The sequence below is a fragment of the Lissotriton helveticus genome, chromosome 3_1 (assembly GCF_964261635.1).
Source record: "Lissotriton helveticus chromosome 3_1, aLisHel1.1, whole genome shotgun sequence".
Taxonomy (NCBI): Eukaryota; Metazoa; Chordata; class Amphibia; order Caudata; family Salamandridae; genus Lissotriton; species Lissotriton helveticus.
In genome coordinates, this window is record NC_136061.1 from 974,862,261 (window position 1) to 974,888,550 (window position 26,290).

Consider the following 26,290-nt stretch of genomic DNA (forward strand, 5'->3'; position numbering starts at 1 on the left):
CCGTCCGGGAGACCGATCCGCAAGAGGGTGGCACCAGTGCCAAGAGGGGAATTTGTCACCCCGCAAGGGAAACCTAGGTCCAAAAGACCCAAGGAGGCGGTCCCCACCCCAGGCCCAGTGGATCCATTACCCGCCGCACCGCCCGCGGTGGTCCCACCCCCGCATGTGCCTACACCCATTGCCCCCGTGGTGCCGGTGCCGGCAGGTCAACCAGTAGACGCTGGGTCTGCTCCCGCACCGGTGCCCACAATCCCGGGTACAGGCTGGCCACACCCGGCGCCCGCCCTGCCAGCTGTGCCAGGACCACTGGGCATAACCCCAGTGGTACCTGTTGTTCCGGGGGGTAATGTAGATTCAATGCCACCCGAATTGTTATCTCAGTTAACGGCCATGATGCCATGGCTCCAAAAAGGGGGAGCCTTCCCGAATTCTGCAGACCATGCGGCAGAGGCGGCAAGGTTTGTAGAAAAAATCAGATCGGCACCGGTCGCCGACAGTCTTGCATTGCCAATTTCTTCTCCCCTTGCAGGTCCGAGTGTTCCCCAGCTGGACGGAGTTAAAGGGCAGCCGCCCCCGGTGCCCGCACTTGGTAAGGAAGTGGCATTGCCGCTCTTAGGGGACGGTGTGATACCTTCCAGGAGCGAAAATCTAGCTCAGCATGTGTCAGTAGCTGTGAAAGAAATGATTTGGGCTGATAAATACGTGTACATTTATTCTTTATTGTTGGATAATAGGGAAATGGAGCAGGCAAAAGCACTGAAAGAGTGGATGCTCCCAAGTGAATGGAGGGCGCAGTGTACTAGATTCAGGGTTGAAGAAAATCTCAATAATTGGATGCAAGCATGGGCTGTTTTCACTGCAATTAAGGCTGAGCGTCCTCCAGATCTGCAGGCTGCATTGGCTTGCTACTCGAGCAGGATTGTGGGGTGGAGTCAACAGTACTCTGGGGATGCATGGAAGGGTTACGATGTCAATTTTAGGAAGGCGTTGGAATTCAATAGATCGTTGCCATGGGACTCTGTAGATTCCTTGGCTTGGCACAAACAGTTCTCTGACACTGCACCCCCCCCCCAGTTCGGTGCGGTCAAGGTGTTCACTAGACCGCAGCAGCCCTTTCGGCCCCCCCAAACGAGTGAAGTACCTGGGAAATTTAGGGCAGGTGGGCCAGAGAAGAAAGGGGGGTGCTGGGATTTTAATAGGCGTACCTGCACAAGGGCCGCGTGTAAGTTTAGGCATGCATGTTCCTCCTGTGGGCACCCCTCTCATCCAGAAACTGCCTGTAGGTCCAAGCAAGGTAACACAGGACAGAGGGGTAGGGGAAAGCCACTATAAGTCAGACAGGTTACGCCCCCCCACTCCAGTGGATGTGGTGGCAATGATTCCATTGTTGAACAGATATCCTGACCACAAAGCGGCCACCCTACTCCAGGAAGGTTTTTCTAAAGGTTTTAGGATCCCGGCCGGGGGATACACAGGCAGTGCGCACTGTAGAAATCAATTATCAGTCACACACAATCCGGCTGTTGTGGCCGCCAAAATTGACAAGGAGCTTTCCTTAGGCAGGATATCTGGCCCTTTTCCTGCAGTGCCAGTACCTAATTTTGTGTGTTCCCCACTGGGAGTTGTCCCCAAGAAAGAGAAGGGGCAATTCAGATTGATTCATAACCTATCAGCGCCAAAGGGGGCGTCACTGAATGATGCCATTGACGAAAGTATCTGTAGTGTTAAGTACGCCTCTTTTGATCAGGCTGTTACCTTATTGCAGGCCGCTGGACCCGGGGCGCTGATGGCGAAATCAGACATAGAGTCCGCCTTCCGCCTCCTCCCAGTCCACCCGGCGGACCAACATCTTTTAGGTTTCACCTTTAGGGATAGGTTCTACATGGACAAATGCATGCCTATGGGTTGCTCTATTTCTTGCGCCTACTTTGAGATGTTTAGTTCATTTCTTGAATGGGCCATGAGACAAGTGACGGGCCATCAAAGGGTCATGCATTACTTAGATGATTTCCTCTTCCTCGGTACAGCGGGTTCTCAGGAGTGCGCACTAGCATTGCAGGAATTTTGCGTGCTCATGCGGGCTTTTGGGGTCCCGCTTGCGCCTGGGAAGACGGTGGGCCCGACCACCTGCTTGGAATTTCTGGGCATCGAGATTGACTCAATGGAGAGATGTTTTAGACTACCTAAGGACAAGGTGTGCAAATTCAAGACGTCGCTACAGTTATGCCTCCGGAAGGAGAAGGTCACTTTGCAGCAATTACAGGAGGTGGTAGGGCAACTGAATTTCGCACTAAGAATCATCCCAATGGCTCGCCCCTTCTCTCGCTCCATCGCGCACGCGATGAAGGGGCTGAGGGAAAAGCACCACCGCACGCGCCTATCGTCTGAAATTCGCCAGGATATGCTTATTTGGATGGCATTCCTGGAGGATTTTAACGGTAGGGTGGTCTGGCCCGACCCGCTCACGACATCAGCGGAGTTGGGACTATGGACTGATGCGGCCGGTAGTGTGGGCTTTGGTGCCATCCTAGGGAATAGGTGGGTCGCTCAACAATGGCCAGAAGAATGGAACACATGGGGTTTGCTCAGCAACATTGGCTTCCTGGAACTTTTTCCAATATGGGTGGCACTGATGGTTTGGCCCGAACACCTATGTAACCAATCAGTGGTGTTTTGGTCAGATAACATGACAGTGGTGGAATGTATCAATCAGCAGGGGGCGCGGTGTCCTTTCATACTTCGTCTGATCAAAGAGATTGTTCTGCGGTGCCTTAAACTGAATGCTAATTTTAGAGCCAAACATGTCCCTGGTGTTTTAAACAATGCTGCTGACTCCCTTTCTCGCTTCAAAATGCAGGTTTTCAGGGAACATCTCCCCACAGCAGACCCCTCGCCAGCACACTTCCCAGCGGTACTTTGGCAGATTGGTGCCCCAGATTACAAGACCTCGTGGTCGCTAGCTTAGCCCCCAGGACCAAGACGGCGTACGAAGGGGCGTTTCTGTCTTATTGTTCTTTCTTGGGGCCACAGTGGGAAGTGCTTTGGGCGAAGGAGGATGGGTTTGCAGCCTATTTAGAATGGATGCACAAAGAGGGGCGCTCAGTGGCAGCGGCAACCAGACATAGGGCAGCAGTGTCATTCTTCGCTCAAGCTAGGGGCTTCCGGGATCCCACCAATACCTTTATGATACGCAAGGCTTTAAGGGGATGGCGCCGTATTCAGGGACACCAGAAGGATAAGAGGAAGCCCATGGGGTTGGCCCGGCTAACAGCCTTACTGGGCACGCTGGAGATTGTTTGTAACTCAGAGTGGGAAGTGCTTCTTTTTAGGGCGGCATTCTCCCTGGCATTTTATGGGGCACTGAGAATTAGTGAACTTGTGGCAGGATCTAAGTCTGACATACTAGGTGGCTTGCAGAAGGCTGGGGTGACGATAAGGGGTGACACCATGTGGGTGATTATCCAGAAATCAAAGACCGATCAAGAAGCTAGGGGTCACACCATAGTTCTGCAACGGGCCCCCGCCAATCCGTGCTGCCCGGTGAGGCACGTGGAATCACTCATGGGATTATTGGTCGGTTCAGCAGGCAGGGCGTTGCTCTGTCACGCCGACGGGAGCCCCTTGACCAGGTATCAATTCAGGAGAGTGTTCGAAATAGGGGTTACAAAAGCGGGTCTTGATCCTAGAGATTTTGGATCTCATTCCTTCAGGATTGGGGCAGCAACTGAGGCGGTGGCGGGGGGCCTCCCAGTGGAAAGAGTGAAGACAATTGGGAGGTGGTCGTCAGACTGCTATAAACGTTATGTTCGGATTGACATGCTATGATTACCTGTCACTCACGCTTGGTCTCTTTTCCGCTCTCTTACAGTTTCTCAGACCTGTTACGCAGGGGAGGAATTTGTCGTCGGGCACCGCCAATATTCATCGCCACGGAGCGGCGAACAGGAAACAACAAAGAACAATGTCTGGATTGTCGGTCATTCATATGTGAGGCGAGCGGAATGTGTCTTCCTGTCAGGTGACAAGAAGGAAAGGGCGGCACAACTAGGGTTGAATATCACGTTCTTTGGCAGAGGAGGGTTGTGTCTTCACGAGTTTAGGGGATTCTTCCAAGGGCTGTTAGCACGCCAGCGGGCTCCACCGTCAGTGGTGATACTTCACCTTGGGGAGAACGATTTGGCAACACTGGGCAGGCGCATCTTGATTGAGGAGATTATCTCAACAGCGGGTTGGATAGCTAGGACCTGCCCCGGGTGCACACTAGTATGGTCACAACTAATACCTCGACTTCAGTGGCGGGGGGGTCATTCAGTCAGGGCGTTGAATCACTCGGTAAAGAGGATCAACACACGGTTGGATAGGTTGTTTCGAACCCCCGTGTTACAGTCAATACCTCATGGGTGCATCTGGGGTCAAAAGTATTACTTGAAGGACGGGGTTCATCTGACAGAAGAGGGTAATGTCCTATGGGCTGACAATATCTGGGCTTGGCTAGAGGGCTGGGGTAGGAGGAATGTGTCCTTAGATAGGGGCTAGAGGGGGAGGCCAGATCGTCGGTTAACAATACTGGCCTGTGGCGGTAAGGTCATTATCGGTGAGCACATATTTGAGGTCTGAGGGGGCGGGCATCATCCTATGGAGGTTCCCGCCCGGGGGGAGGGGCCTGCGGGCCACTCCCAGTACTCCAGGGGCAAGGTAATATGCAAAGGAGCGCGGGTAGGAGTAGTTCACGCTTTCCTTAGGCTGGTAGCCACCCCGCGCGCGTGGACTCATGACGCCACCGGCGCAGAGTAAGGGCCCTCCTTTAGTGGGTAAATGGAGTTTGGGGCGTAGACCGGGCAATTCCCGGGGTAACACTGCGCATGCGCACTTCTAAGGGGAAGGCGCAGCTTGTAGGACCTGACACCGGTAGTGACCCTGCCATATGGCCAGAAATGTACAAAAATCAAGGTAGGATGTTTAGTTAAGCTAGGAACAACTTGTATTAGAGTTTTGTTAAGGTCAGGCTCTCAAACTTGTTGATAACGATTGTATAACTGAATGTCCTGCTGATTTTTGTATTTCATTGTTGATTATGCAATTAAAACCCTTTTTTAATTTCATACTTTAATAAATACGGCCGGGCGACTAGCGCCCGCCTTCCAAAAAGTAAAACACGTCTCGTGTCCACGTTCCTTGGTGTTGGGTGCCGGATTGGGGGGGAGGCGGCAGCTAGTCGCTGACCATGTGAAAAGGGGGGGCCCTCGGCCCCCCCGCACGCATGGCGGCGCGGCGACCGCCTCACCCCCTCTCCCCTCGGGTCCTTCGACGGTGGGGGCGTGCCCTGGGGGCGCGGCCCACCGCCGATTGGCCGGCGCCCCTCCTGACCCGGAATCAATGGACTGGTTCCGGGTCGGGGGGGGCGGGCGTTAGGAGGGGCCACCCGGCCCCTCGGGAATAAGAGGTAGGGAGCGCCCAGGAGACCCCCTTGTCCCTGGACGCTCCCTCGCTGAACGTTGTGCCCCGCGTTCGGGGCTTCTTTGTTTCCCACCCACCATCCCTTGGTACAAAGTTTAAGTAGCGTTATGTCCGGTCTAATGGTAAGTTTCATAGGTATAGACCGCGGGAGAGAGTAGGCTGTTGTTGTATTTTGTGATCTGTTGTCAGGACTTTTTTCCCTTTGTAGAAGAGTGATGTGTGAAGTGAACTATATTTGAAGATATGTGTCTTTAGGCCTTTTTTCCCTTTGTAGATATACGTTGATATTGTGATTATGAGCAACATGCGTGAACCGAATTGTAATTTTATGCCATGTGTCGTTAGGCCTTTTTTCCCCTTTAGCTATGCGTGGATACTGTTATTTATTAGCCAGTGTAGTTGTCCTTTAGACTTTTTTCCATAGGTCGTCGTATTTATTAGGTATGGGGCATGCGGTAAGGTCATTATCGGTGAGCACATATTTGAGGTCTGAGGGGGCGGGCATCATCCTATGGAGGTTCCCGCCCGGGGGGAGGGGCCTGCGGGCCACTCCCAGTACTCCAGGGGCAAGGTAATATGCAAAGGAGCGCGGGTAGGAGTAGTTCACGCTTTCCTTAGGCTGGTAGCCACCCCGCGCGCGTGGACTCATGACGCCACCGGCGCAGAGTAAGGGCCCTCCTTTAGTGGGTAAATGGAGTTTGGGGCGTAGACCGGGCAATTCCCGGGGTAACACTGCGCATGCGCACTTCTAAGGGGAAGGCGCAGCTTGTAGGACCTGACACCGGTAGTGACCCTGCCATATGGCCAGAAATGTACAAAAATCAAGGTAGGATGTTTAGTTAAGCTAGGAACAACTTGTATTAGAGTTTTGTTAAGGTCAGGCTCTCAAACTTGTTGATAACGATTGTATAACTGAATGTCCTGCTGATTTTTGTATTTCATTGTTGATTATGCAATTAAAACCCTTTTTTAATTTCATACTTTAATAAATACGGCCGGGCGACTAGCGCCCGCCTTCCAAAAAGTAAAACACGTCTCGTGTCCACGTTCCTTGGTGTTGGGTGCCGGATTGGGGGGGAGGCGGCAGCTAGTCGCTGACCATGTGGGTATCGAACAGCGATGCCCTGCCAGCCAACTCTGCAATCCAGCAATAATCTGCCGCTCCAAGGCTCTGATTACTGCAAAATAGGCCCTATAATTCGCCTAAAGAGATGCAACAAAGGGGGATGCCGCTATTTTGGGAGTTCAAGAGAAACAGGGGAACCCTACTCACTAAGGAACCACGGTAATATTTATATAGGAAAAACAGTGGTTCCTGTGGAATGATATACTATGAGGCTATGATACATAAGCCCAATCGTAATATAGAGGGTTAAATAATGACAGAGCACGAAGAAACTACTAACACACCGATTCCAGTGTAGTGTATTTTATGGATTTTTTAAACAATAAAGGTAGGAGTAATCATTATACATCAAAACAACATTTGTGCATAGTGTCCCCAAGTGACAAAGGAACCTAAACCTAAGTGACTGTGAATATTATTTACAAGGTTTCCACAGTTTGTACAAGTCGACCATTATCAAAATAATTCCATGTGAACAGCAGCTATATACAATATGTGCTGGGAAATTGGTTCGCACTATTTTGGGAGTAGCGGTTGTGGGAGCACGAAACCTGCTGTCCGCGGCATACCCTTTGACGCCGTACATCACTGCAGTCCCTCCACACATCCGACAGTGCACTTGTGGAGAAAATTCAGTCCCGGGTCCCCAGGGGGCCCTGTGCTGTGGTATCCTGGTTTGGTTCGGCCCATGAGAAGATGTATTTATGCATGCCCCAGGACAGCTTGAAGTGAGCCCCGGGGCCACAACTGTTGCCTCTGGTCCACAAGGTTGGCCCACCTCAGACCTGCGAGACCAGCACTGGCCGCACCTGGCAGAGGTGGTACAGCGCTGATGAGTGGCCCACCTAGAAGATCTGCATCGGTGAGTCGGTGGAGCCGCCTGAACGAGATCTCCTGCACCAGGGGCAGGTACCATAATCTCGGCAGCGGGTCTGCCCTGTGAAATGAGCTAATTGCTGCCACAGTGCTGAAGGAGCGTAGCACAGTGACAAAGACTAGCCCGATCAGGGGACCCTTCATTGCCATGCAGAGTGACGCTCCATCCCCTGAGAGCCAGGACTGAGGCTAGCAGATTTTGTACCCTGGGGCTGGACTTGTTTCGGATACCACCCTACGATACAGCGGAGTGCCTGGGGGCCCCTGGAGGCAGCTGATCGTACTCCGCACTCAAGTTTGGCATATCTCTATTGCTTACCAGCCGCGCCTCTGGGGCCAGTGTGGCACTGGGGCTGGACCACACCCTGAACTGGTGTGCTGGCCTTCTTCCCTCCTAAGCCGATGTGCGCTGTGAGCACCTGGATGCATGACCGCCAATGAAGTTTGGAATTCGGGCCTGGCTGGGGGCCTTAGGTTTCCACTGGCAGAAGCCGGTGCGGTGGGGTTGGGAAGCTGCAGGAGATGGAGGCAGACACTCACTGGGAGATTCTGCTGGAAACCCCTCCGATCCCCGGCAATCTGTAGGCCCAGCTTGCAGTGAAGGGGAGACTCCTGTACAGCTATCGGCTCCAGCCTGCCTGGACTGCCACTCGTCTGCTGGCCTCCCCCTACCCTCATTCTCTTCTGCTCGGCCTGTTCATGCAGCCAAACCTTTTCCTTGTGTTGTTGGGGTGAGGCAGGGCCCACAGAAGACCCCAGAAGACTGCGATTTCGAGCCACTGGTCCTACGTGTGCCTCTGCGGCATGGGGCTGGACAATGACTGCTCACAACGCATCTTTCCTCAAACCTGCTGTGCACCATGGGGAAGCTTGAGGCTCGCCAGTCCAAGCTGGCATTTGAGGGGAAGCGACAAATGCATCATGTGGACCAAGACAGGGATGCGTACCCACCGCAGGACTGTTCCCAAAATACCCACATACAGGACCTAGATATCAAGGAGATGCTGGTGGACGTTAAAAATAGCCTACACATCAGACGTGAATATAAACCTCCTAAGCAGCTGCATTGACCTCATAAAGATGAGTGGACAAACATGCCGGCTGCCTAGACCAACTGCAGTCCCGCAATTCAGACATTGAGGACACACAGACTACCACGAACGTACACCTTCTTCAGATGGACAAAACCCTAGAAGTAATCAAACAGAAAAATTAAGACGTAGAAGCAAGCTCTGGGCGCAATAATCTTCGTATTCATGACAGATGATGGCCCCCTGAGTGATGAGCACCTGGCATCTTGGGATGCTCCGCCTGCACGTGCGACCCATTGGATCTCTTCAACCCTTAGATTACATATTTGGACTTTACTCCTGCAAACAATGTAAGCTATGATTCAGCACGGTTCAGTCTCAAAAAATATGCTGAGATGCGCCCGCACCGGCCTCCATCGGAGGTCAGGAGGTTGCCTTTCAGACACACAGTTCGGTCCTGACTGGGAAGTTTGCCTGACTCTCCCCTGCCTCACGAGATGATTCCCATTGTATTTTGTTGCTCTTTGGTGAGGGAGGGTTATGGTTCTTCAACAGAGTTTAGGGGTTGAAGTGGGTGGATGTATTGGATTGTTTGCTCTCCACTGGTTGCTCTTCCCCCTCGCCATACCCTCCGAGACACTACACTATCACACTGCCCCCATAAGCATATGTGCGGTGCTACTGACACTCTTGCCATGGCGGGTACCACCCAGACTCCCCCCATGCCCCAACATGAAAAGACCGGTTTGATTCCTGAACTGCAACATTTATGGCCTAAATGACGAGCGGAAAGTTAGCCTGGTCCAAGCATACATCACCAGATACCGCATAGACATCTGCTTAGGAACTTCACTTAGCCATGGCTACTGCTTCCTGCCTCTGCACTGAGTGGACTGCGGAAGCCCATGTGTCCCCATATTCCAGCTATGCCCGTGGATCAGTCATACTCCTTCGCAAAGGGGTTACCATGGCAAACGTGATTGACAATCAGCAACAAGGAGGGTCGCTAATTGATTGTGGCTGGTACCTTACAAGAGAACCCTGTCAAACTGGTATCGGTCTATGGGGCAAATATGGACAGTCCAGACTTCTTTGCAGAGTTCTGGCATCAGATCACCACTATGAGCCCCGGAGCCATTATATCGGGTGAAGATTTTAACTTTCTCCTCAACCATACCGCTAATAGCTCTAGTGCCTCCAGAAGGCCACACCCTAATGCCACGGTGCAGCTCCACACGGTCTAGCCCAATAAGTGCCTGACTGATATCTGGCGACAAGCATGCTGACGGCACAGAGGGCATCTGCATTACAACTGCTTGAGATACATGGTCCAGGATCGACTACAGGCTGCTCACCAGAGATGTCCTCCCCTGGGCCACAAACGTGAAGCATTTACCCGATACCCTGTCAGACCATGCCCATGTCCTGCTGGGAACCCCAATGCATTTGCCTGTTGCTTATCAGCCAATGCTCTCCACAGCCCTGTCTTCTGCAATGAAGTCTGAGCTGCGATTATGGAGTACGAAGACTCTGTTGCCTCCCAGCCTTCGCTCAAGTTGGCTTTCAAAGTCATTATTCGCGGAGTCGGCATCGTGAAGCAATCGGTAATACTTAAAGCACTGCGTACACAATTAACCGCCTTAGAAATTGACATCCGCACCTCTGTACTAGAGTCCTATGCCACATGCAACCCAGTGGGCCTAGCCACTATCAGGGAGAATTTATTGGACTCTAACGCGGACCCAGAGAGAAGTCTGCTTCCTCCACCGGGAAGCAAATGCGCTGTGCTATGGCAAAGGCGATCGATCAGGGAAAACACTAGCAGCTATGCTCCGTAAACCCTGGGCCACTGCTAACGTGGTAGAGCTTGCGGATGATCAGTAGATCAGCCACACTGCAACTGATGCTCTACTGCTGACCATGACATTTATACTCTCCCTTCTACAGCTGTGAGATAATATCTGATCCCGCAGCTCTAGCTGCTTAATTTGACACTACTGCTGCGACCCGATTCAGACCACCGTCGGTACCTCGATACCCCCTTCACAGTGAAGGAGGTGACTCGAGTAATCCAATGCCTCCCTGGGAACAAGGTGCTAGGGCTGGACGGAATCACTACCTCCTTCCATAAGGAATATGCGATGCTCCTGGCCCCTCACCTCTTAGCTGTAAATGAGGACTCCATAAAGTCAGGAGTGCTACCGCCGTCCCTGCAAAAGGCAGTGATTATAACAATACTGAAACCTGATAAACGCCCTAACTGTTGTGACTCGTACCGCCGCAGTCAATGATTAATGTTGATAACAAAATATTTGAATAACTCTTGGCCAATCGGCTGCTCCCCTTGCTGTTGGATATCATTCACTCAGATCAGTCGGGCTTTGTGCCAGACTGCTCTACTGCCCACAACCTTTGCACGATGTTCCCCTTCATGCACACCATTGACCCTAGGCTGGCAGCGGTTGCTTGATGCCACTAAGGCATTTGACTTCTTTGAATGGCCAAATGTATTCTATCTCCTCCCATGACTCGGGATTAGCTCCCGGTTCCTGCGCCTGATCAGTCTCCTCTATACCTCCCCAAGAGCACATCTTCGCCTCAATGGCACAACCTCGGACTCTTTCGCAGCCACCCGCGGAGCTAGGCAAGGCTGACTTGCCCCACCATCCCTATTTAATTTGCCATATTGATGGAACCATTGGCAGCCAGGCTCCAACAACACCACGCCCATAGGGGGATTAACTTTATGGCTAGGAGGGTACTTGTGTCCATGTATACAGATGACATTACCCTTAATGTCAGGGAACACCAAAAACACCTATCTCCAATCATAATTGAGGTGGTGAGGTTGGGCAGATACTCTGGTATTACTATAAACTGGGCTACGTCAACTCTATTTCCTCTCACGTCTGGCACACCACCTTTTGAGAATGACTATCCTCTGCAGTGGACGGTTAGCCCAGTCTGCTACTTGGGCATCTGGCTCAGCAATGACAGAAATGAACTCTGGCTAGCAAAATATGGTAAGGCCATGGCCTGGCTCGAGGAGAGGATCACAGCTTGGATCAGGTTACCCCTCTATGGCAGGGATTATAGCCATTCCTAAAATGGTCACCCTGCACAAATTATATATATTCTTCAATCTCTCGCTCCTACTTACTTTTCAATGTATGAAACACTTTGCTCACCCAGGGCTAGGAGACCAGGTTGGAGCACAACTGCCACGCATTGCGAGGGAAACGTTTACTTTGCCCTTCCAACAGGGCTATCTGAATGCACCGGACGCGTTTTTGCACATAGTATGCACAAGCTCAATACATAAATGTTTTACTCTAATCCACTCCACTTTGTCCCAGCCACACACAGCGATAGAGGAGGACCAGGTGGCTCCCTGCCCCCTTACCACTCCGCTGTAACACTCCCTACAAGCCCCTGCACGCGAAGTATGACACGGTAGCAGGTGCTCACTGGGCATGGAATGGCCTGCGTTGATGTGCCCGGTCGCAATGTTTATATGCTCTACCATTGCCACTTGCGGGCAATCCCATGCTCCTACCACTGCAGGGCGAGAGGGCAAGCAGGCAGGCACAGCAGCATGGGATCTTTAAATTCAGCGACCTCTACCCAAGTGACCAATTCTTACCCCGCTTTGAGGTGGATAAAGACCCCCAACCCACTGCACTGGATACCTTCCAGTATAAGTTTGAGCTACATGTGTACTACACGCAAAGTTCCCTGCGTCTCCCCCGCAACTGCATGTTTAGAGCACCTGTTTATGAACCCTTCCTCCCAGAAATTGGTCACCAAGTTATACTCCACAATGCAGATCAATGCTCCAGTATGCACCCCGCAGCTTGCACAAAGTGGGAACTGGATCTCAGTTCACCCATCACAGATGCACAGTGGCTCTACTGCTGCAGTCAGACTACAGCGATATCGCCCAATTACAGGCTCTGGCTCATCAACTTCAAATTTCTGCGCCCACTATAACGTACCCCAGAGCACCTGCAACATTGGTCTACTCGAGGAGGTGCATTGCCTGAGATGCACTGCCTCATAAGCCACACTCCTACACCTTGCCTGGGAGTGCCCACAAGTGGGCAGCTATTGGACAGACATCTATGGCACTCTAGCCCAGATCACGGGTTACTCGCCGCCCTAGACCCCATTGGTAGGAGTACTGAGATATGTCAAGGATACTTCCCCTGCAGTTCAAGGCCTAAGTATGATGCTGTCACTCCTGGCTAAAAGGATGATGGCCAAACATTCCGGTAGGTGGCCTGCTCCAAATGGTGCAGACTGTCTGCAGGATACTGTGTACTGCCAGGAGCAGCTCTCACATTACTGGGACCTTATGCCCCTGCACTTACGACCGAAAGGTATTTGGGAACCGCTCATGTCATATCTAAGACTCTGGGACTATGATGCTGATTCGGATACAGGGAGACTAGGCCGGACAATGAGATGGATCTGCAATTTGATCTCATGCCTTCCACGCCAGGTTGCTTGGCCTCCATGCAGTTGCTGATGAGATTAGGTCCGACATTTTTAAAGGGTGTAGTTGCCATCACGTGTAAGACCTTTACTACGCCTCAGTTGGAAGGAGAGACTGAGTATAACTTCGCCATCTCTATATAGGAGAGAGAAATAAGCAATTGCCCCGATGTATTTCCATGAGTACTGAGACTGTGGCCTTGGTGGACTATATTTCCGACGGTTACACCTGTTACTTATGAAGAAAAATAGGATTGTCTCTGTTTGGATTTATTAGATAGGGACCATGTTAAATTAACCACTTCTCTTGTTTTCTAGAATCTTCCTCATCCTAACGTGAAGTATCCTGCCCCCGTGTATACCATCCACGCATTTCCCTGTCTGTTGATAGGGGTATGTGCTTTTAATTTTTCTTTTACATTTCTCCATGGAAACACGGTGTAGGAGTTGAATGAGCTCTATGTCTAGCTATACATCCTGCCTTGACTATATGGTATTGGTCTGTCGCTTTTCTCCGATGCACTGTGCGAAATTGGTTTGAATTTATTTTCCCTTGGGGCTATTTTTGGATACTCGACGGTACCTTCTATCCTTTCCAGTTTTCTCACATAGTCATTTCTTCTCTTACTTCAAACTATCCCGTACACGGTTTATGCATGTTCTTTCTAATTTTTATTCTTTTTAGGCCACTTATTTTCTTCTATCTTAGGTGCTCCATTCCAGCAACATTTATTATAACGAATGGCCATATTTATGGTGTGTTTTGTTGTCCCTGCAGATATTGTCTACTGACTGAATATTGTGATGTGAAGTGGCAGCCCTGAGTCTAGCTTTCTACATACAATTTATTGTATCTATTGATTTATATCTTGAACCTATGGATATGTTTTGAAAAGTTACAGAAGAAACTATATGTAACTGTCTGCGCCCTGACGAAGGATTGGTGAATATCGGTCCTGTTCCGAAACGCGCGTCGGCGCGTCTGTTCTGCTCTGTTCTATTTTGTTTTACCTTTGTATGTCTGTTTCTAAAGGTGTACATTTTTGTAAATTGTTTATACTTTTTGTATATATTGTTGATTGGTATGACTGATGATGGCTTGTATGGGTGTGATTGGTGGTTGCTATGAAGTTGTGAGAGGGCATGTGTCGCATATATTTTGATATGTAAATAGATTTTGTATATACATTTATGTCTTTATTGCTGTTGGATTTATAAATGAAAACTTCAGAAAATAATAATAAATAGATATATGTTTATCAAATAATTACTCTCTGTGTGGGACTACAATGACGTTTTTTATGGATTAGAGTGTGTGCCTCTTAATAGATTTAGTCTTAGGGGGGGTCCTCTTGTTTGTGACAACAGTATTTTCCCTGCCTCCTCCCCCTAGCATTTATTTTCAGGGACCCTCGTGTGTTTTTGACTGTTGCTGATGAGATTGCCAGACTCTGCGAAGTCTACGGAGTGAATTCCTGTTTGAACAGGTTAGCTTGGAATTGAATCAACTGTTATGTAATGAATGTCTCCTACTTTCCCCTTCCCCTCCTCTCTGTTGATTGATTACGTTATTGATAGTTCTATAAATGACAGTAAATACATATATATTTTTAAGCAGCTACATCTTCCTGAGATCACCAAGCAGGGTTGGCAGGTACAATTGAGAACTACTGCATCTCTCTAAGGTTACCCGGAGAGGTTCTTAAGATATTGTAGACAAGAGCTGACTCACTATCGGGAGTACAGACCAATATCTCAAATACATATGGACTGGTATCTAGATAATTGGGCAATTATAGATTTCTTCTTTGATAAAAAAAATACAGCATAAAATATTTCAACAGCATCTACTGGTTAAGAACATTCACCATTTAAAAATACCTGTTAACTGTTGTGGATGAACCTAATTACGTGATGCATTTTTAGGTGTAAGCCTAACAACGCATCTTGGGGGCACTCACAAAACTTCCCTGGGAATGCATTCCGCCCACTGCTTACACCATTGGCTTTATGGTTTGTAACGCACATTTGCTTACGTTCTATTTGCTGGTTTTATTTATTTTAGGCTACCCAGCTTGAGTTCATCCCTCAGTAAGAGCAATACCTTATTTACCGTATCATTCTGAGTGCTCCTTTTCTGTAAACAGCCCTTTAAATCTTGTTCTTGTGGCATTTCCTGCACATTCAAAGACAGAGGCCAAATGTCAGGCTTTGTCTTCTGAGGAAGCTTGGTATTTACTTAATAATAATAATAATCTTTATTTGGATATAAAATATCCTTAAAAGAGCACCTCAGAGATTCCAACAGCAATACACATTATTAAGAAAGAAAGAGGGAACTCTACATAAAAACAATGATTAGATAAGAATCTTCCAAATTACATTAGGGGGCTTCAATAGCATATGGGTGATTAAAAAACGTAATGTGCAAAACAGCAAAGTCAACATGGCGTTAAAACACAAGAGGTTTGTGGTACTAACAATTAGCAATGTTGAGCTAGTAGATACAATCTGGTGTTCACCAGATAGCAGAAGGTTATGATAAGGTGCGGTCAGATGAAAGCAGTTTTGGCAGCATAAAATAGAGTGCGATTTAGTATAGACTATTAGTTAATAGAAGAAGGCATTGGCGAGCCCTTCCGGTTTCTGAGTAAAATTACGGTATGCAGGACGTATAAAAGTTGTAGAGCCTATATTTAGAGCTGTATTTTCAGGGGTCAGAGCTGCGATAATTGCTTGTCTGCAGGTCAAAATTCCCAACCTATTCCACCCAGTTATGTCTGCGCTGTGTCATAAGAGCGGGGCAAAGACAGACCACATGCTCCAAGGTTTCAGCAATCTTGCCACACCCTCTGCACAATAAATCCTCTGACGTACGACGCCAAGAGGGCAAATCTTTTTTAGAAATTGCCAGTCACCCAGTCTGACAGCCATGAAGCTGAGTTTTAAGTACAAGGAGTAAGTGCAGGACAGATAGGCAGCGGGGGATATCCGCCCGTAAGAGTTCATTATTGCCCATGCGTGTCTGCGTTTAGCGAAATGAGCTTTATCAATAATTAGGGACCTCATTCCGATACATTTCTTAATGCTGGTTTTAAATACTATCTTGCTGGGATTGAGGAGCCATAGGTCGCCCGCAGACATTTGCTGGATGGAATCCTTAAACAAATGGCCCTAAGAGCCACCTGGGTTTTTCTGGGAGATATCTAACCAAACTAATGACTCCAATGAACCTGTTGGTGTTTACTTGTTTTCCTCTGACTTCAAAATGACAAGAATTATGTGACAATCTTGCTGTGAAGGTATTTTTTAATAGCACACAATAATGTTTAAACGTCTGGATTTAACTGTGCAGACATTTTAGAATATATCAAAGTTATCAAAGCATGAATAAAGCACATTTCTTGTAATTCTGATGTATGGTGGAAGCAAATATTTTAATATAATTAAAACAAAGCAAAACAATGAATTATGACTTTTCCACACATTGTGTGCTATATACTTTTGTCAGTAATTCTACATGTCTATGCAAATGTAATGGTCATTTCAATTGAGAATGCGCTACCAGACCATGCATACTCCATTTAATGCCACTCCAATCTACTCTGCACCACTTCACTCTAAATCACAGCACTCTAGTCTGCACCACTCCACTCTACGTTGCACCACTCTACTTTATGCCAATGCACTCTACACCACGCTGCACCACTGAGCTCTTTGCCACTGCATTATACACCACTCCACTCTACTCTGAACCACTCTATGCCACTCAACTCTATCCTGCACCACTCTACACCACACTACTCTGCAACACTGCACTCTACACCAATACACACTGATATGTACCACACCACTCTACCCCACTGCACTCTACCCTGAAATGCTCCACTCTACATCACTTAACTCTACTCTGAAACAATCCCCTCTATGCCACTGTACTGTACCCCACTCCACTCTACGCACTGTCCTCTGTGCCACTCTGCACTCTACACCACTCTACTCAAACCCAATGCACTCTACGCTAATCTTCACTGCACTCTATGCCACTATACGCTGCAACACTCTAACCCACTGCATGTTAAACCACTCTAAAACATTGCACTCTACATCACTGCAGTCTACGTACCCCACTAATATACTTTGCACCACTGTATTCTATGCAACTCTACGCTGCAACACCACTTTCCGCCACTGAACTCTATGCCACTCTACTTTGCATCACTCGATGCCACAACACTCTGTAGCACTCCACTCTATACCACTGTACTCTGTACCAATGCACTCTATAACACTCTATTCTACTCTGCACCACTGCACTCTAGGCTACTCTAAATTACTTTGTGTCACTCTAATCTACGCCACTCCACTTCACGACACTCTGTGCCACCTTAAGCTACTCTTCGCTTCTCCATGCCACTCTATTCCACCAACTTTTAGCCCTGCTGAACACCAACAACCCTGGTGTACAACATAATTAAGGCAAAGCCAATAACTCTTGCATAGACGAGACCCATTGGCTTAGCCAATGCTTGTTAAACCAAGGCAATCATCCATCTGAAGCAACTTGCATGGAGGAACTTACAGATTCGGGTGTAATGGCAGAGGTGTACGGTCTAAGTACTTAAGAGGGAGATTGCTTTAGCTCAGGTCTGATTTACATTCCAAAGGAGTACCTGGGTCTCACAACGGGAAGGGAAACTGGGGCTTCAAAGAAAATTGAGGTGCACTTGCAGAACAGTATGTTGGTCATTACTGTAATGTAAAGAAAGAGTGGTGTGGGAAGGCAGTACTGCAAGTGGCTCTTGGTCCACAAATAGCCAGAGTCGCAAAGCAGGCCATGATTGGGGCTGCATCGGTCTCTAAACTGGAAGGGAAAGGGTGGTTGCAGACCTGGATCGAGGTGCACTCCTGGAGCTCCTCTGGCAGCCCCTGTGGGACGGTGGAAGGAACTGACCGCCGCAATCTAGTTATGTTATGTTATGTTATGTTAGGGTGATTTATTATGCGCACAGATACTCCAGCCAAGGAGCGTCCCGGCGCAAAGACAAGGCAGAACATAACACAACAAAAAATAAAATCAGAACAGCTAAAACAGGAAAGTTTTTATCGCCCTCCGGAAGGTCAAAAGGTCCTCCATCAGACGGATTTCAACGGGGAGGGAGTTCCATGCTGATGCAGCCATGACCCTAAATGAACGGCCTCCCATACGACTGAGCCTAAATCTGGGGACCACTGCAAGAGCCAGACCCTGGGAACGGAGACTGCGGGTGGGGACATAAAAGGAAAGGCAGCTCGACAGAATTTCCGGGCCGATACCTCTCAGAATCTTAAAAGCAAGACATAAGATCTTAAAAAGAATGCGCTTCCTAACCGGAAGCCAATGTAAAGAGCGAAGGACACCTGCCACAGAACTGAATCTGGGCAGGCCAACAATCGCTCTCGCCGCGTGCATTAGTGCATTAAGAGAGCTGCCTACGGATATCACTGTCAGCAAAGTAAGGGTGGGTGAGTGGTGGGCAGTGGGCGAGTGTGACACCAGCAGAGATGGGCATGGGTCTTCGTGCTAGGTCACTCAGGGGGGCAGAGCACGGAAGGTGCATTGGCAGAGCTGTTACCGGGAGCGTACATGAAGAAGAAGCCCACTGACACATGCCTGGTTGCCACTCAATGCTGAAAGAATAAGAAAACTGCAGAGCTGCTAGTGAGTAGCCCATCACTAGTCCTGCATCTAGACTTAAATATATGCAAACAAAAATAGATCTTGGACTGCTCAGACGCAACCCATTACCACGCGGGGAGGTGCACTGAGGGGTTCCTTACCGGCGCTGGGCATGTGGCTTCCTCGGGCTGGATTCAGCAGTTCTACTGGTTGGTCTCGCCCCGAAAGTCCATCTGCGGAGAAAAAGAGCAGAAAGTCAGATAAACATAAAAACACAAGTGAACCAACTGTGAGAACAGCAGCAGAAATCCATTACCAGTCAGAAACAGTCAATGGCACACTGCAGGCAGGCACTTGGCGCGCAGAGAAAAGGCAGCGGCACTGCCGCTGCAAAAAGTCATAACTGAATGCAAATAAACCTGGATCACGGGGTGGAGGCGCCTCTAAAAGAACATCATGTTTCTGGAAGAAACCCCGCACAAATAAATCTGCAGAACCCAGAGAATGTCTAAGCATACGACACGACTGGCAACGCTCCAACCCGTACAAAGGGCGGGGTGAACCGGTCTACCGAGGAACAGAAGGGAAGAGAAACGCTTCCCAAATTTTATACGTTTAATAACAATATGGTGCGGCGGCTGAGAGAAGAACAGCCCCAGGAGGATGCAGCTAAAAATAGCACCGCGTGCGCCTGTCTGTACGTGCGCGCGCCTGTGTGGAGACTGCAATGGGAAGGGAACTGAGGCAGATTAGGATGCAGAAGCACGAATCAGCACAGCTCACATGGCTCAGGAGGTGAGGAAGCAGAGCTCGCAGGGCTGGGGAGAAGGAGGTAGGAAAGCAGAGCTTGCAGGGCCGCGGAAAGCACAGGTCGCACAGCTGGAGCTAGCACTAGCAGGCAGGCAAAGGAAGCAGAGCTAGCGCAACTGAGGATAGCAAGGAAGCAAAGATAACTTAAAGAAGCAGAACTCGTAAAGCGTAGATGAGGGAGGTGTCCACGTAGAGCTCATTGGGCTGGAACCTGGCACCGATGCAAGGAAGCAGTGCTTACTGTGCTGGGAAGAGCAGGGCCGTCAGGCAGCAGAGATCATGGGCTACATCATGTTCCAGAGTGTCAAGGAAACAGATCTTGCAGGGCTGGGACAAAAGGAGGCAAACACAGAGCTTGCTGGGCTGGGATAACAGGGAGCAGAGATCATACTGCGGGGAACAGTGGGGAGCAAGCAAGCTGAATCAGAAGAGCATGGTAATACTGGGGATAGCAGCCAGATACATAAGCAGTGCTCACAGGGCTCCAATGAGGCAAAACGCCCAGCGCGGAGGATAACCGAGGTAAAGAAGAAGCGCTTAAGGACTGACGATAGTCGACAAAGAAGGAAACGCATCGCAGGGCTAGGCATACGGCAAGACAGAGTATGCGGGGCGAAGAGATGAATGAAACAAACCCAGCAGGACAGGGGGCAACGGCTGACAGGCAAACAGCAGCTTGCACAACTGGGAGCGGCAGCAGACATGAAGTCCGTCCTGGTGGGGATTCTAGGGGTCCGGAAGCAGAGCTCGCACAGCAGTGCATAGAAGGGATGTTAGATAGCAGAGCTGGGGTAGCAGAGATAAGGAAGCTGAGCTCCTCGGGCTGGGGGTACCAGAGGCAAAGAAGCAGGGCTCGCACCGCTGGGGATAGACGGGAAGCAGAGCTCGCTCGTATGGCTGAGAGGAACAGAAGTGGAGCTTGGAGGGCTGGGGGGGGGGGGGGGGGAAGAGACACGTTAAGGAAGCAGAGCTCACACGATCTGGAATAAATGTGACGGAGAAGCCGAGTTTCCCTATCTGGGGAGTGCAGGGAGGTAATTACAGAAGCAGAGCTCACAGGACTGGGAATACCTGAGGTAGAGAAGCAGAGCTTGCACGTCTGAGAAAAGCACAGCGAAGAAGGTAAACTCAAGCAGGCAAGGAAACACAGCCTGCAGGGATGTGAATAACCGAGGCAGGGAGGCAAAGCTTGCATGGCTGGGGACAGCCGGAAGTGAGGATGCCGAGCTTGTAATGGTGGAAATAATGGAGACAAGTCAACCGAGCTCACAGGGATGAGGATAACGCAAGAAAGGAAGCAGAGCTCACAGGACAGTTCATAGAGAGGTTATGAAAAAGACCACAGGGTCGGAGAGAACAGCTAGGGAAGCATAGATGAAAGGGCTGGTTATAACCGGGTTACTGAAGCAGCGCTCATAGGGCTGGGGGGGAACAGCTAGGGAAGCATAGATGAAAGGGTTGGTTATAACCGGGTTACTGAAGCAGAGCTCATAGGGGTGGGGGGGGGGGGGGGGGGGGGGGGAGAACAGCTAGGGAAGCATAGATGAAAGGGCTGGTTATAACCGGGTTACTGAAGCAGAGCTCATAGGGGTGGGGGGGGGGGGGGGGGGACAGCTAGGGAAGCATAGATCAAAGGGCTGGTTATAACCGGGTTACTGAAGCAGAGCTCATAGGGGTGGGGAGAACAGGTAGGCAAGTATAGATCAAAGGGCTGGTTATAACCGGGTTAATGAAGCAGCGCTCATAGGGCTGGGGGGGGGGACAGCTAGGGAAGCATAGATGAAAGGGTTGGTTATAACCGGGTTACTGAAGCAGAGCTCATAGGGGTGGGGGGGGAACAGCTAGGGAAGCATAGATCAAAGGGCTGGTTATAACCGGGTTACTGAAGCAGAGCTCATAGGGGTGGGGAGAACAGGTAGGCAAGTATAGATCAAAGGGCTGGTTATAACCGGGTTAATGAAGCAGCGCTCATAGGGCTGGGGGGGAACAGCTAGGGAAGCATAGATGAAAGGGCTGGTTATAACCGGGTTACTGAAGCAGAGCTCATAGGGGTGGGGAGAACAGGTAGGCAAGTATAGATCAAAGGGCTGGTTATAACCGGGTTACTGAAGCAGAGCTCACAGGGTAGGGGAAAACAGCTAGGGAAGTATAGATGAAAGGGATGGTTATAACCGGGTTACTGAAGCAGAGCTCATAGGGCTGGGCAGAACAGCTAGGGAAGTATAGATGAAAGGGATGGTTATAACCGGGTTACTGAAGCAGAGCTCATAGGGGTGAGGAGAACAGGTAGACAAGTATAGATCAAAGGGCTGGTTATAACCGGGTTACTGAAGCAGAGGGCACAGGGCAGGGGAGAACAGCTAGGGAAGCATAGATGAAAGGGCTGGTTATAACCGGGTTACTGAAGCAGAGCTCAGAGGGCAGGGGAGAACAGCTAGGGAAGCATAGATCAAAGGGCTGGGTATAACCGGGTTACTGAAGCAGAGCTCACAGGGCAGGGGAAAACAGCTAGGCAAGCATAGATCAGAGGGCGGGTTATAACTGGGTTACTGAAGCAGAGCTCACAGGGCAGGGGAGAACAGCTAGGGAAGCATAGATCAAAGGGCTGGTTATAACCGGGTTACTGAAGCAGAGCTCATAGGGGTGGGGAGAACAGGTAGACAAGTATAGATCAAAGGGCTGGTTACACCCGGGTTACTGAAGCAGAGCTCACAGGGCAGGGGAGAACAGCTAGGGAAGCACAGATGAAAGGGCTGGTTATAACCGGGTTACTGAAGCAGAACTCATAGGGGTGTAGAGAACAGGTAGGCAAGTATAGATCAAAGGGCTGGTTATAACCGGGTTACTGAAGCAGAGCTCACAGGGCAGGGGAAAACAGCTAGGCAAGCATAGATCAGAGGGCTGGTTATAACCGGGTTACTGAAGCAGAGCTCACAGGGCAGGGGAGAACAGCTAGGGAAGTATAGATCAAAGGGCTGGTTATAACCGGGTTACTGAAGCAGAGCTCATAGGGCAGGGGAGAACAGCTAGGGAAGCATAGATGAAAGGGCTGGTTATAACTGGGTTACTGAAGCAGAGCTCATAGGGGTGAGAAGAACAGGTAGACAAGAATAGATCAAAGGGCTGGGTATAACCGGGTTACTGAAGCAGAGCTCATAGTGGTGGGGACAACAGGTAGACAAGTATAGATCAAAGGGCTGGTTATAACCGGGTTACTGAAGCAGCGCTCATAGGGCTGGGGAGAACAGCTAGGGAATCATACATGAAAGGGCTGGTTATAACCAGGTTACTGAAGAAAGCTCACAGGGCAGGGGAGAACAGCTAGGGAAGCATAGATGAAAGGGCTGGTTATAACCGGGTTACTGAAGCAAAGCTCATAGGGCAGGGGAGAACAGGTAGACAAGTATAGATCAAAGGGCTGGTTATAATCGGGTTACTGAAGCAGAGCGCACAGGGCCGGGGAGAACAGGTAGACAAGTGTAGATGAAATGGCTGGTTATAACCGGGTTACTGAAGAAGAGCTCATAGGGCAGGGGAGAACAGGTAGACAAGTATAGATCAAAGGGCTGGTTATAACCGGGTTACTGAAGCAGAGCGCACAGGGCAGGGGAGAACAGGTAGGGAAGCATAGATGAAAGGGCTGGTTATAACCGGGTTAATGAAGCAGAGCTCTCAGGGCTGGGGAGAACAGCTAGGGAAGCATAGATGAAAGGGCTGGTTATAACCGGGTTACTGAAGCAGAGCTCGCAGGGCTGGGGAGAACGGCTAGGGGAACATAGATGAAAGGGCTGTTTATAACCGGGTTACTGAAGCAGAGCTCATAGGGCAGGGGAGAACAGCTAGGGAAGCACAGATGAAAGGGCTTGTTATAACTGGGCTACTGAAGCAGAGCTCATAGGGGTGGGGAGAACAGGTAGACAAGTATAGATCAAAGGGCTGGTTATAACCGGGTTACTGAAGCAGAGGGCACAGGGCAGGGGAGAACAGGTAGACAAGTATAGATTAAAGCGCTGGTTATAACCGGGTTACTGAAGCAGAGCTCATAGGGCTGGGGAGAACAGCTAGGGAAGCATAGATGAAAGGGCTGGTTATAACCGGGTTAATGAAGCAGAGCTCTCAGGGCTGGGGAGAACTGCTAGGGAAGCATAGATGAAAGGGCTGGTTATAACCGGGTTACTGAAGCAGAGCTCGCAGGGCTGGGGAGAACTGCTAGGGAAGCATAGATGAAAGGGATGGTTATAACCGGGTTACTGAAGCAGAGCTCGCAGGGCTGGGGAGAACGGCTAGGGGAACATAGATGAAAGGGCTGTTTATAACCGGGTTACTGAAGCAGAGCTCATAGGGCAGGGGAGAACAGCTAGGGAAGCACAGATGAAAGGGCTTGTTATAACTGGGCTACTGAAGCAGAGCTCATAGGGGTGGGGAGAACAGGTAGACAAGTATAGATCAAAGGGCTGGTTATAACCGGGTTACTGAAGCAGAGGGCACAGGGCAGGGGAGAACAGGTAGACAAGTATAGATTAAAGCGCTGGTTATAACCGGGTTACTGAAGCAGAGCTCATAGGGCTGGGGAGAACAGCTAGGGAAGCATAGATGAAAGGGCTGGTTATAACCGGGTTAATGAAGCAGAGCTCTCAGGGCTGGGGAGAACTGCTAGGGAAGCATAGATGAAAGGGCTGGTTATAACCGGGTTACTGAAGCAGAGCTCGCAGGGCTGGGGAGAACTGCTAGGGAAGCATAGATGAAAGGGATGGTTATAAACGGGTTACTGAAGCAGAGCTCACAGGGCAGGGGAGAACAGCTAGGGAAGCACAGATGAAAGGGCTTGTTATAACTGAGTTACTGAAGCAGAGCTCATAGGGGTGGGAAGAACAGGTAGACAAGTATAGATCAAAGGGCTGGTTACACCCGGGTTACTGAAGCAGAGCTCATTGGGCTGGGGAGAACAGCTAGGGAAGCACAGATGAAAGGGCTGGTTATAACCGGGTTACTGAAGCAGAGCTCATAGGGGTGGGAAGAACAGGTAGACAAGTGTAGATGAAAGGGCTGGTTATAACCGGGTTACTGAAGCAGAGCTCCCAGGGGTGGGGAGAACAGCTAGGGAAGCGGAGATGAAAGGGCTGGTTATAACCGGGTTACTGAAGTAGAGCTCACAGGGCAGGGGAGAAGAGCTAGGGAAGCATAGATCAATAGATCAAAGGGCTGGGTATAACCGGGTTAGTGAAGCAGAGCTCACAGGGTTCGGGAGAACAGCTAGGGAAGCATAGATCAAAGGGCTGGTTATAACCGGGTTACTGAAGCAGAGCTCACAGGGCAGGGGAAAACAGCTAGGCAAGCATAGATCAGAGGGCGGGTTATAACCGGGTTACTGAAGCAGAGCTCACAGGGCAGGGGAGAACAGCTAGGGAAGCATAGATCAAAGGGCTGGTTATAACCGGGTTACTGAAGCAGAGCTCATAGGGGTGGGGAGAACAGGTAGACAAGTATAGATGAAAGGGCTGGTTATAACCGGGTTACTGAAGCAGAGCTCACAGGGCAGGGGAAAACAGCTAGGCAAGCATAGATCAAAGGGCTGGTTATAACCGGGTTACTGAAGCAGAGCTCATAGGGCAGGGGAGAACAGCTAGGGAAGCATAGATGAAAGGGCTGGTTATAACTGGGTTACTGAAGCAGAGCTCATAGGGGTGAGAAGAACAGGTAGACAAGAATAGATCAAAGGGCTGGGTATAACCGGGTTACTGAAGCAGAGCTCATAGTGGTGGGGACAACAGGTAGACAAGTATAGATCAAAGGGCTGCTTATAACTGGGTTACTGAAGCAGCGCTTATAGGGCTGGGGAGAACAGCTAGGGAAGCATAGATGAAAGGGCTGGGTATAACCGGGTTACTGAAGCAGCGCTCATAGGGGTGGGAAGAACAGGTAGACTAGTATAGATCAAAGGGCTGGGTATAACCGGGTTTCTGAAGCAGAGCTCATAGTGGTGGGGAGAACAGGTAGACAAGTATAGATCAAATGGGTGGTTACACCTGGGTTACTGAAGCAGAGCTCATAGGGCTGGGGAGAACAGCTAGGGAAGCGTAGATGAAAGGGCTAGTTATAACCGGGTTACTGAAGCAGAGCGCGCAGGGGAGAACAGGTAGGCAAGTGTAGATCAAAGGGCTGGTTATAACCGGGTTAGTGAATCAGAGCTCACAGGGTTGGGGAGAACAGCTAGGGAAGCATAGATCAAAGGGCTGGTTATAACCGGGTTACTGAAGCAGAGCTCACAGGGTTGGGGAGAACAGCTAGGGAAGCATAGATCAAAGGGCTAGTTATAACCGGGTTACTGAAGAAAGAGCTCACAGGGCAGGGGAGAACAGCTAGGGAAGCATAGATGAAAGGGCTTGTTATAACCGGGTTACTGAAGCAGAGCTCATAGGGCAGGGGAGAACTGGTAGACAAGTATAGATCAAAGGGCTGGTTATAACCGGGTTACTGAAGCAGAGCGCACAGGGCAGGAGAGAACAGGTAGACAAGTGTAGATGAAATGGCTGGGTATAACCGGGTTACTGAAGAAGAGCTCATAGGACTGGGGAGAACAGCTAGGGAAGCATAGATGAAAGGGCTGGTTATAACCGGGTTACTGAAGAAAGAGCTCACAGGGCAGGGGAGAACAGCTAGGGAAGCATAGATGAAAGGGCTGGTTATAACCGGGTTACTGAAGCAAAGCTCATAGGGCAGGGGAGAACAGGTAGACAAGTATAGATCAAAGGGCTGGTTATAACCGGGTTACTGAAGCAGAGCGCACAGGGCAGGGGAGAACAGGTAGACAAGTGTAGATGAAATGGCTGGTTATAA

At 49.9% G+C, this 26,290-nt stretch overlaps 1 protein-coding gene across 9 annotated transcripts in view; it reads right to left on the reverse strand.

The window, feature by feature from the left end:
• HDAC4 (histone deacetylase 4) overlaps nucleotides 1-26,290 on the reverse strand; it is a 1,367,213-nt gene that overhangs the window by 868,474 nt on the left and 472,449 nt on the right. For 6 of the 9 annotated variants that reach the window (XM_078681413.1, XM_078681410.1, XM_078681412.1 and 3 more), the window contains one exon: nucleotides 18,805-18,876. In XM_078681413.1, coding sequence (XP_078537539.1) covers nucleotides 18,805-18,876 — 72 coding nt within the window. Of the gene's footprint in view, nucleotides 1-15,097; nucleotides 15,161-18,804; nucleotides 18,877-18,959; nucleotides 19,133-26,290 lie in introns of those variants that run through there. The other 3 variants (XM_078681417.1, XM_078681418.1, XM_078681415.1) reach the window with 2 other exon arrangements.